The 12,534-nt window shown below is 38.5% G+C and overlaps 1 protein-coding gene across 14 annotated transcripts in view; it reads right to left on the reverse strand.

The window, feature by feature from the left end:
• Nucleotides 1-12,534, reverse strand: part of DST (dystonin) — a 546,107-nt gene that overhangs the window by 15,821 nt on the left and 517,752 nt on the right. For all 14 annotated transcript variants that reach the window (XM_075861968.1, XM_075861975.1, XM_075861963.1 and 11 more), the window contains 12 exons: nucleotides 12,085-12,240; nucleotides 9,885-10,091; nucleotides 9,672-9,791; nucleotides 6,866-7,035; nucleotides 6,283-6,442; nucleotides 5,918-6,112; nucleotides 5,089-5,217; nucleotides 3,264-3,407; nucleotides 2,323-2,511; nucleotides 2,108-2,240; nucleotides 1,024-1,187; nucleotides 464-626 (listed from right to left, as the gene is read on the reverse strand). In XM_075861968.1, the coding sequence (XP_075718083.1) occupies nucleotides 464-626; nucleotides 1,024-1,187; nucleotides 2,108-2,240; nucleotides 2,323-2,511; nucleotides 3,264-3,407; nucleotides 5,089-5,217; nucleotides 5,918-6,112; nucleotides 6,283-6,442; nucleotides 6,866-7,035; nucleotides 9,672-9,791; nucleotides 9,885-10,091; nucleotides 12,085-12,240 (1,930 nt within the window). The remainder of the gene's footprint in view (nucleotides 1-463; nucleotides 627-1,023; nucleotides 1,188-2,107; nucleotides 2,241-2,322; nucleotides 2,512-3,263; nucleotides 3,408-5,088; nucleotides 5,218-5,917; nucleotides 6,113-6,282; nucleotides 6,443-6,865; nucleotides 7,036-9,671; nucleotides 9,792-9,884; nucleotides 10,092-12,084; nucleotides 12,241-12,534) is intronic.

Consider the following 12,534-nt stretch of genomic DNA (forward strand, 5'->3'; position numbering starts at 1 on the left):
TTATCACAGTGGTGCACTCCGTATGATAAATTTGGCACAACTTTCTAGACAAATTTGATATTTTTCTCTTTGTTACGCCACCGTTAAGCTGGTGTTCTTTACATAAATATTTTGCACGCATTGTACAACATCTTTCTAGAATGTGCAAAAAATGTCTAACACACATAATAAATTTGGCGCACCATATCAGAATACTTTTCTAACACAGAGATTGGTCCAGTATTCAAATTAAGTAAATGCCCTAGAGGATTAGCTACTGTTTCATTCCAAGTAGAGCAGTGCTAGTCTACAAGGCAACTAATCTCTCAGAATTAGTGAAGTGAAGGTGGAATGTTCTACCAGCCACACGTGTGCAGCATTTTCTGTAATTTGTCACTGGACTGAATATTATGTAGAAAGCACCGATCCAGTGTGGCGCCATCTACAGTAACATTCTATCATATACTATTTTTGTGGCACTTACTTGACGAAAGAATTCCCTCTATGAATTCTTGCCGTGTTATTTTTCCATCTTGATCTTTATCAATTCTTCGGAAGAAGTCCATTACACGGGATTTTTTATGGTTCATCCATCGCATATATTTCTTTCTCCAAACATCAAAATCAAAGTTGGCAAATTCTCGTAGCTGAAATGCAAAGACATATCTTTAATACACACATCTAGTGATGTCAAGACCCCTAAGAATATATTGACTGTAAGTAAATCAATGAAAAAGGTCAATTCTTTGTGCTGTGGACATACTTACATGCATCTTTATCAGTGGCTGTCCCATAAGATAAATATTTATAACACGAGTGCAGATCAAATGTTGCAAACTTTTTGGACTTACATTGTTTTCCCCTTAAAAAACGTTGGCAGCAATAATGTAGGATTTCTTTGAACTTCCAGACTTTTCTTCATGCTATTTACATCTAAATGATATATTACTGTTGTGTAATATGTTTGTATTCTTTTATACATATACATGTAAGATACTGGATGACCATTATCAAACTGAAGGAAAGGTATGGAATATATAGTACCTCTTCCAGTCTATCCAAAGCATCATTCAAGTTCCTCCTCCGCTCTAACGCCAACAGCCACACTTGTTGCCATTTGCTGACCAGTAAGTTGACTCTTGGGTTTTTCGTTTCTATTGATGTGTGTGAACCAGATGGATACAAGTTAGGAGTTGGTGAACGTTTTCCTGTTAAAACAAAGCACATCGTTTTACTTTTGCCCAAAAAATCAAACAAAAATACATAATTACAGAAAGCATAACATCCAAGGGGCAATCTGGGAAAGAACTTGAACACAACACGTGTACAGATCTTGTACAACAGTGCCCATGTGACAGATCTGTAGGTGCCTCCGTATACTTTCTCCATAGTATTGTAGGCCCTGGAGAATGCCACTATCTGTTTCTCATGGATTCTAATCTAACTTCCATAGAGCTCCAGTTTAGCCATAGACATGCATTGTTACTGCTGGTTAACAGGATAACATCTGCAGAACTGGTTAAATGTCACTCTGCTGTACTTGGGAGAGCACTCCATATGACCCCAAACACATATAAAAAATTCCATCTTTATACTCAGATAGGGCTTTTCAGATCTGATGTCATGCAGGACATTGATTACAATCTCTTTCATACATTTAGGGTATGTTCACACGCTGAGAGGCAGTTACGTGTGAAAAGACAGACTGTTAACAGCTGCCTCGTTTCACACGTAAAAGCTCCTCCTCGTAATTTACGAGGCGTCTGAGACGCTCGTAAACCTTGAGCCGTGCTTCATTGATTTCAATGAAGAACGGCTCAAATTACGTGGCAAAGAAGTGCCCTGCACTTCTTTGCCGAGGCAGTAAATTTACGCGTCGTTGTTTGACAGCTGTCAAACGACGACGCGTAAATAACAGGTCGTCTGCACAGTACGTCGGCAAACCCATTCAAATGAATGGGCAGATGTTTGCCGACGTATTGCAGCCCCATTTTCAGACGTAAAACAAGGCATAATACGCCTCGTATACGTCTGAAATTTGGCCGTGTGAACATACCCTTATAATCAGTGGAGCTATTAACAACATAACTGACTATATCCATGATTTTTGTAACCCTTTAATACATACGGCCTGTTCTTCCTCCTTTGCCTAAGATGGGGATTTGAGATTGACCCGACGTAGGCTCTGCAGCTTTCCTCTTGTAAGTCTTTGTAACTTTATCTACATCTGGCTGCTTCCTAGTCATTTCTTCCATAAAAGCCTGAAAATTACACAAGTTGAATAAAATGTGGCAAAAAAATCAACAATGGAGTGCATAACCTAATCTGGAGAAATTATCTTACCTGATGTTCTGCAATCAGAGCTTTGACCTCATCTATCTCCTCCGGGATGTCCTCCTTGTCTTTTTCATTGAGTGTTGTCTCTGCCCATTGTAACCACTGGAGCAAAGACTCCAGAAGCTCCTTTTTAGCTATTAAGTCTTCCAAGGCAACAGCCAGTCTCTGTTGATGCTGTTTTGCCCAAGTTAAAACCTAAACAAAGTTAAAAACAAAGTATATATGAATTCCTTAAATGGACACTAACTTTTCAAGCAACTTAGTATCATTTAATAGTATACCTGACAACTTTTAAATGTACTAGCTGTCCCAATTTTTGCAATTAATGCTTGAAAATTCTGTATATACTTCCTGCCACTAGGGGTCGCCCTACCGGCAATCTGCCATTCCCCCTCCATAATAAGGAAAATTCCATCCATGGATACACAGTAGTGGAGACGTACTGCAGAAAGTGGGGATTGCTCTCAGAACCTGCTTGGCTGCTTTAGTGTACCAAGTCACTGTTAATCGCTCTTGGTACACTGGAAAGTACAGTCTTAGTACTGCTCTGCAGAGCATGAAACTATATGGAATAACAGCGTGGCGGGCATTCATATACTTGGAGCCATCCTATTGGTGGAGGAGTGTGTATGCTCCCGAGGGAAACGCAAGCATAGATTGATAGTGTGCTAACTTATGTACAAACTACCAAGCCGATACAATAGCATATGGGCAACACCTCATCACTATGGAGAGAACAGAAAATAGCAGGGCGGCTGAACCAGGGGCTGTAGCGGGTGAAAAAAAAAATATTGTGCTAGATTGTGATTACATCGTTGGGGACTAAAGATGACGCTTTCAAATTTCCAGAAGTGGCGCACTACTGTATGGGTGGTTTGGTCCATGGTCTCCCAAAGATTTGATGCACATTGAGGCTTTGTTATATTTTTGCCGCAGGTCACTTATACCTCTTCAAATCTGGCTCTGATGATGGTTATCCAGTGTTTTATTGTAGTAATAGAATCTGGGTGACAAATTGAAAGTATAGCTTCTCCCATATTTGCTCCTTTATTCAGTTCAGATCTTTTCTCCTCCACTTTTCGCATAAATTCCTTAAACAAAACAAATAGACTTATGATGAGAATCTTGACAATACTGGAGTCTACATCTGGCCAGTAGTTTAACCACACAGCAAATTTCAAACAAAAACAAGATAAATGTCTGCCGTCAACATAAGCCGCTCATCAAAGGCTGCCGGGATTCCAGGAATACATACGATCACAGGATAGTACTAGGGCAGCTTTCTAGACAGTCGTAGCATTTATAAAAATAGTACATCATTGCTTACATTACTTAGTAAATGCATTTCTTGTTTAGTTGTCTTTACTGGGCTCTACAGGATTTACCATTGAAAGAACCGCAGCTACAATAGGGTGACCTGACCATAGTGTTCACTACATTTCTATTTGATTGACTAACATAAACATGAGCAGATTATACATTCCGATACTTTATAATATTATTTCAGACATATTTGAGCAAAATAACTTTGTAATGGGTTATTTTCAACTTAGACATTTATGGATTACCACGTGATATGCCATAAACGTCTGAAAGATGTGGATCCCAGTTCTTGGACCTGCACCTATATTGAGAATAGGGGTCGTCCGACCCCCCCCCGTTTTTTATATTTTGAGCAAGACATGAAGCATTGCTCGTGTTTGTGACCAGTTTAGGACTGTACCTTAAGTATTATTCAGTGTCAATACCATCACAACATAATGATTGTGGAAGGTAAGATTTTTTTTATGAGAAAGAAGAAGATTTAGGCCTCATGCACACGACCGTAGTGTTTTTCTGGTCCGCAAATTCCAGGACCGTGTTCCGTGAAATGTCATCCGCAGTTCATCCGTATGTAATCCGCAGTTCATCCGTATGTAATCCGCAAAATGCGGATGAAAAAAAAAAAGCCTAGGTAAAACAGGATGACGACAGAACTCATTCCCGGTCGTCGCCTAGCAACATTTCCGCAAATCCGCAAACTGCGGATGACACACGGAGGTGTAACCGCAATTTCCACGGGCCCATTGACTTCTATTGGCATGTCCGCATCGAATTTGCGGCCCGTAATAAGACATGTCCTGAGTTTCTGCGGCACGGATTTGCGGACATGCGGAGACCCGTGAAAACACGGATAGTGTGTATGGGCCCATAGAAATGAATGGGTCCGCAATTCTCCCGTGGATTTGCGGGGGAATTGCGGACGCAAAAACACGGTCGTGTGCATGGGGCCTTAGAGAAGGCAGATGATGAAGTGTTTGACCGGTCTACACTCATTTTTCACAGCAACCCCACAGTAAATTAATCCTAGCACAGGCTGAACAATTCAAACAGAGTCTTATCAATGACAAAATACTCCCCATGACAACTGCATAAATACTACAAATCGTGTGCAAATGGAACAAACAAGGAACTGTGCCAACCTGTCCCAAAAATGTGAGCACACTGAAGAACAACAGCAGTGGAGAAACTTCATCGGATAATGAGGAGACGGAGCCTGAATATATTGTTCTAAGAAGTAACACTTCTATTTTCTTTCCACTCTCTACTGCTGTTCCAAAATAAACATCAGGCATGTTGTCGTTTTGAATGCCTTTCCCTAATAAAGACGTCTTGGAAGATGGTGAACTTTTTATTGCTCACGCCGTTATTTTCTCCAACCAGATTAGGATGTTAACCTTTCCTGAAAGTAAGATTTATTCCGGCTTAACTCTGAAGTCTCTTTTGTCTCACCTTGTGCTGGTCTATTAGTGACTTCAGAGACTCTTCATCATCAGGGAGAACACCGTGGAATCTCAAAGCTTGCTCTGCTTCTGCCAGCCATTCCAGTAGGGTATGTACTGCAGCGTGAAACTCCTCCGCCTGCAATAAGACATCATTTGATAAGCGCATAATTCTTAGATACAGGTCCCTGTTGATGAAGCTAAATACTTACCCAGCCTAATAATCCATCTCTCCACTCTACAAACTATGTGAGTTTATCCCAAACCATGGCATTATTGGGAGGTATGAGATTTATACACAAATACATTTTTTTATAAACTGCATTTCATAAGCCACCTTGTAATTGTGCCAGGTACACTCATGCTACAGTTTGCGCTAGTATAAAAACTCACTTGTCAATATTAAGAGTAAAGGTGAGACTTACTGGTTAAGGCTGGGTTCACACGACCTATTTTCAGACGTAAACGAGGCGTATTATGCCTCGTTTTACGTCTGAAAATAGGGCTACAATACGTCGGCAAACATCTGCCCATTCATTTGAATGGGTTTGCCGACGTACTGTGCAGACAACCTGTAATTTACGCGTCGTCGTTTGACAGCTGTCAAACGACGACGCGTAAAAATACAGCCTCGTCAAAAGAAGTGCAGGGCACTTCTTTCAGACGTAATTTGAGCCGTTCTTCATTGAACTCAATGAAGAGCAGCTCAAAATTTACGGCTGTCAGAGAAGCCTCGCAAAACAGTCTGTCATTTCAGCCGTAAAAGCCAGCTAGCGTGTGCACATACCCTTAATGTCTACACTTACTAGGAAAAATGGCTAATTCCTCTCTGAACCCACCTGGCACAGTGCTTCTTCTAGTCGGGTCTGTTTGGACACAGATAGAGTGCACACGGTTTCCCAGCGGGTGCTTAATTCCTGCATCTGGGCTTTCACCCAAGAAGAGTCATCGCGACTTCCTTCAATTAACTCTCTAGACGAACGCTTCAGTGCCTGGATACTGCTACTTCTCTTGCCCAACTCTTTTTGAAAAACCTAGAGAGAAAATAAGTGACTTAACTACTTTATTGAGATACAAGTACCCCAGACAACATGCCAAACTTTTTCAAGCTTAGGTCTAAAACACAGGACAACTTATACTGAATTTATATTAACTAAAAAAATACATTTGTCAGACTATCATAGACAGGTAAATTCGGTATTACTTTGTGGTTGTCAATGAGGTTCATCACAATGTCAATGTCCCCATGCACAGGTTGGTCTTCAGCTATCTGTGGCTCCACTCTGTACAGCCAGTCAATAAGGGCCTGCAAAGCATCTGTGAACTGGCCAGAAAACAGCAGTGCCTCTTCTAGTTTGTTTTGCCTATACAAAAAAGAAAAACAAAAATGTGTTGAAAATGGAAATTCTGAACATAAGATCCACAACCAGAGTGAATAACACAATGTGAGGGGTATACCCATTAGTTATGTATTTAATGATTACCTGCAAATAACAATATAAATAAATGTTGTAACTCATGACACGTAAAGTTAGCCGTAGACATGCTGTCAGACATACTTAGGAGCACTAGCGGAACGAAGGTACTGGATAAGAAAAATTCCACCCAACCCAAACATCAGATGTTGAGCCCCTAGACATCAGATTATACACAAATATCTAATGTGTTATACACAGCTATCTAATGTCTATTATCAACTTGGGTTAATAGATGTTGGAAAATAACTAATTAATCTCTAATACAACATGCACCACTATTTTTAGGTGGAGACTCCAATATGCACTCACTTTTCCACTGACTTTCCACAGACAGTATCCCATTTGTCTCTTATCTCACTGAGCATGTCATCGAGTTTGTGGATATCATCACTCAACACAGCTTTTTCTTTCAAAGAGCGTCCACTTCTTGTGGTGGTATCAAAGACTGAATGCTTGGCGCCCAGGGTTTTCTGGAATTCCTATGGATTACAAAAAAATGGCTATTCCCACAATTTCACCATAGGTACAATAGACAGTATAACAATAAAGACATTCCACAAACGGCTTTGCCGCATAGAATATGAGATAGATCCTTCTGGCAGCAAACGTACTGGAACAATAAAGATGTAAATCAAGAAGGAGAATACAGTACAAAACTGCAATACATCATCTTAACAATGTTCCGATGGAAACTTTTGCTCATAAGGTATTTCTTCCAAACCCATGTGTTAGTCCTGTGCAGATAGATGTAGTACAGATTACATTATTAGCTTGTTCTCCGGTGTGCCAGAGAAATCTTATACTCATTTCAGTGGTGTGATATAATATACATATTACTTAATGCATTGGCAGGTCATCAGAGGTAGCAGAGCCTTGTCAAAATGTAGTATGCAATTTCTTCAAATAAAGCCCCCAAAAAATCTGCACTTTCTGGAATCATCCATCGGCCAAAATGATGACCGCAGGCTAAGAGGAAAAAAAATCTGATCTGCAATTAATAACCTAGAACTTATGGTTTAGTAATTCCAACAAATTCTAACAAGCTGCCTAAACGGCCAGTTGTAGTAACAATTGTAAATGTAGTGGTTGATCAGATATAGCTTTCTTTATGAAGGTAAACTCTTAATAGTAAAACAAAGGAATTACCGTAACACTGTGCCCTGTCAAGTTGTCAAGCTGCTAACACAAATATAATTCACTGGACAATGCAGTATCAATTACAAAATGTCTCATAATATAGAGTCAACATGTAGTGTGAATTACTACATCAATGTACTACAAAATCCTGCAGCTTATACCTAGCAACCTGACATTACTAGAGGTAAAATTATTACAGTCTATATCTACCGATATTAGATGGAAACATCTCATATAAACCCTAGAAATGGTATATAGACAACATATAAAGGTTAATATACAACATAGGGCTGGGCAATTAATCGAAAAATGACCAAAATCAAAATTCTGGGCAATTAATCGACGTCATCTTGCGAATTTCAGTTTTATCAATTCTTTTCTCCCGGTTTAAACTGTATATGCATCTTCAGAACGAAGATACAGTTGAAACCAATGGTAGACTAGAGGACCGTAAGGTCCCTGGTCCCTGCCCTACCATTCACCATGTATCACTGGATGCTAGGCAGTGACATCATCGCGCCTGTCTGGGCCGTTATTGCACAGACCTGGGGAGCAGAGGGATTTTCTCTACTCGTCATTGGAACGAGGTTAGGTGGGTATGTATATTATTATTTTTTATCGGGCACTACTGGGGGCAGCTGTGAGGAAATTATACAGCGTGGGGGCAGCTATGGGGGACTTTATACTGTGTGGGGGGCAGTTATGGGGGCATTATGCTGTGTGAGGGCAGCTATAGGGGCATTATATTGCTTTGAATCTAGTTATGTCGGCATTATACTATGTAGAGGCAGCTACGGGGGCATTATACTGTGTGGAGCGCAGTTATGGGGGGCATTATAGTGTGTGGATTTCAATTATGGTGGGCATTACATTGTGTGGTGGCAGCTATGGTGGCATTATACTGTGTGGGGCAGCTATGGGGGCATAATACTTTGTGGAGGGCAACTATAGGGGCATTATACTGTGTAGAGGCAGTTATAAGGGCATTATAATGTGTGGGGCCAGCTATGGGGCAATATCCTGTGTGGGGAGCACTATAGGGGCATTATACTGTGTGGGGATAGTGTGAGAGGGTATATTATATAAAGTAGTATACAACAGGCTCAGGGAATAAATATAAATTCAATGGCAAGGCATGCAAAAGGGGTGTGGCCTAAATAATTGGAATTGAGGTAACATGTTGAATTAATCGTGATTATGATTTAGGTCATAATTGCCCAGCCCTAATAGAAAAGCACAATGCAAAAATAAACATACACTTTATAATTAGAAAGGCTTCCAATAAAAGCCAACATAACAAGAAACGTGTAATGTAAAGGTTTATCAATAGGTTGTGACCGCGGTGCCACACGGTGACTTTTGATATCACCCATACCTTACAATTATGTATCTATATTAAGTGTTATCCGTTATTTAAACTACATGTTCAATCTTCTGTATCTGGAGCAGACACAATAGCCTCATCTACAGGGAAATTTGCATCTAGTAATTTCTAAAATGATCAAGAAGTCAGAAGAACGAATGCTACATGCATATATATATATATATATATATATATATATATATACACACACACACATATATTTACTTGAAAGGATGTGAGTATACCACATAGACATACATAGTGTATTAGTGTTCCCCGTGGATTAAAAACATATGGTAAACGCATTACACAAAACAGTGCATAAGAAAACTAAAAGAAAATTGCATGCAATGGCTTTTATGGGCCATTAAAGGCCTTTATGGATTATTACATCACTCTATAGGGGTGCCCTTATAACAGTCCCTCATCATTATTGTACGTGACAGCCAATGAATACACAATGTCAGCAGATTATCTGTTATTTCCTCGAACAAACAACACAATTAAAATACAAATTCAATCCTGCAACATCTGGGGCTACCATGAACATTCACTTGCCCACAGAAATGCAACATATAACATGTTTTACACAATTGGCTTTAAAAAGTCTCCCACCTTATGCTGCGTCAGCTGTGACTTAATCTTGTCTGGATCATTTGCAATCTCAAGTTCTGAGTCTAAAGATGTTTCAGATTCTTCAAGCCATTCCATAAGTTTAATAAAAGCTTCATGGAACTGTGGAAATAAATATGTAGATGTAACTGAGCCGAATACTTACAAGATACTAAAGAGATGCAACACACTCACTAATATATTTATGCTCTTTACCTGTTTTGACCGTTTGCGAGCATCCTCTAAGGCCCGCCCTCTTTCTAGTGAGCGCTGTACCACATTTTCCCATCGGCTTTGAACACTGATCAGTAAATTTTTAATCAATACAACATCTTGCTTTTGGCTGAAATATTTTAAATGGGTGCCTGTTTTATCCAGCTCTATTATTCGATCTTTATGTGAGTTGACTTCAGTAACAAACACCTGGAATAGAACACAGACACATAGATATAGACAGTTATTGTTCCATTAATTTACTTTAATACACTTTATTAATTTACTTTAATACACTTTATTAAATATATATATATATATATATATATATATATATATATATATATATATATATTATACTGTATATGTTTTGGCCTTTCACGCACAATAGCAATAATACAATTATATACATTTTTATAGAAAGCCAATTGATTTAGGATTAATCAAACTGTGACTTTTTATGTGTTAAAAGCTGGGGACTTTATTTTTCATCTCTTATCAGTATAAATGGTGTATAATAGAAGTTTTAAGATTTAAAGAAAAAAAAAGACACCACATACAAAGCATTTAATATATAACTTCTATGCAATGGAGAATATTGGTTGTTCCCATGACAACATTTAAATGAAATACAGAGCTTAATATGGAAACTGAACAGAGGAAGGAGACAAATTACTGCAGATTTTAGTTGTAGACCGCCCCAGGAGCCAGTGTGATTTTCTTTAGTAGGTAGAAAAGAAAAACTTTCACATACATCAAAAGAAAACTATGCCCTTTGTGGACCTGGATCCTGGAAATTGTCCAGCCCTAGAATATAGATATTTTATTTATCTGTATTTACATATTTATCTCCATATTATTTCTGTATTCATAGTTTAAAGAGCCTCTGTCACAACATTATAAGTGGCCTATCTTGTACATGATGTGATCGGCGCTGTAATATAAATTACAGCAGTGTTTTTTATTTAGAAAAACGATCATTTTTGACTGAGTTATGACCTATATTAGCTTTATGTTAATGTGTTTCTCAATGGATAACTGGGCGTGTTTTACTATATGACCAAGTGGGCGTTGTACAGAGGAGTGTATGACGCTGACCAATCCGCGTCATACACTTCTCTCCATTCATTTACATTGCAAATAGCGATATAGCTATATCGCTATGTGCAGCCACATAAACACACTATAACATTACTGCAGTGTCCTGATAATGAATATACATTACCTCCAGCCGGGACGTCATGTGTATTCAGAATCCTATTGTCAGGACACTGCAGTAATGTTAGTGTTTGTGTATGTGGCTGCACATAGCGATATAGCTATATCGCTATATGCTGTATAAATGAATGGAGAGAAGTGTATGATGCTGATTGGTCACTGTCATACACTTCTCTCCACAACGCCCACTTGGTCAAAAAGTAAAAACACACCCAGTTGTCCATTGAGAAACTCATTAGAATAAAGCTAATATAGGTCATAACTCCGTCAAAAATGATCGTTTTTCTAAATAAAAAAACACTGCTGTAATCTACATTACAGTGCCGATCACATCATGTACAATATAAGCCACTTATAATGTGGTGATAGAGTCTCTTTAAAAAAGGTTTTTACATCTAAATTACAATCGAAATAGACTGGTTACTGAGGATGTGCTGCCTGACAGCCCAAGTCAAAAGGCTGTAGTTGTTAGGCATTTTATCCCTAGCAACCAGACTGTCTCAAATGACTCAGCTATTAGCTCAAAGTGGACTGGAATAATGCTATCAGCAGAGAAGAGAAAAACAGCTTGTCAACAGACATGCTTTGCCATTCTCTCTCTCAGGCTGTAGTTTTAATGAGATTTTTTTTCCCAAAAGGGTCTCTTTAATGCTCTGTTACGTCAGTGTTTGTGTCTTTTCTAATAAGCCATATTTTGTCCATATTTTGTCAAACATTGAAGCCACAGATATAAATACAGATAAACAAGATGCTGCCCCATTGACTTTAGGAAAATGCCAGCCAAACTTGGACAATACAAAAAATGCTGCGTATCTGGATGTAAAATAACTTTATCCATGTGTATTGCTACATTGACAAAATATTTACCAAATGTGCAGAGCGAACATGGGTGTACTGCGATTTGATTGAAAAATAAAATAGAAGTGGATAATCATCAATAATCAATGTAAGCAATGATATTAGGTGAAATCATTGTTCTACATACCTTATGTTCATCAATTTGAAATAATACTGTGTCCAAAATAAGACTTGGTGGGGAAGCCATAGTCAGAGTCTGTTCAGCTTGAGTTAACCAGTTTATGAAATCTTGAAGAGAATTGTGAAACCCTGTGGCCAAACTGAGAGCCTCTTCTAATTTTATCTAAAAACAAATACAAAATGAAAAATAGCTACATTTCTATCCCCATGAAAAAGAAGTACATTCTGTGATAATGATGGGCTGTTATAATTTCTCCAGAGGGAAAGAGAACAATATTTAACAGCAAGTAATAACACAAAGCCATGCTCACACTAACCTTAACCCCATAAAACCTTGTCAAAAATAACAGCTTATAAAATAAGATTAATAAATTATTTTATCTTTGGACACGTTATAGGAAAAAAAAAGGTAATATATATATATATATTCCTAATAAAATGCAGAAATGAGGAAATA

The sequence above is a fragment of the Rhinoderma darwinii genome, chromosome 4 (assembly GCF_050947455.1).
Source record: "Rhinoderma darwinii isolate aRhiDar2 chromosome 4, aRhiDar2.hap1, whole genome shotgun sequence".
Classification (NCBI taxonomy): Eukaryota; Metazoa; Chordata; class Amphibia; order Anura; family Rhinodermatidae; genus Rhinoderma; species Rhinoderma darwinii.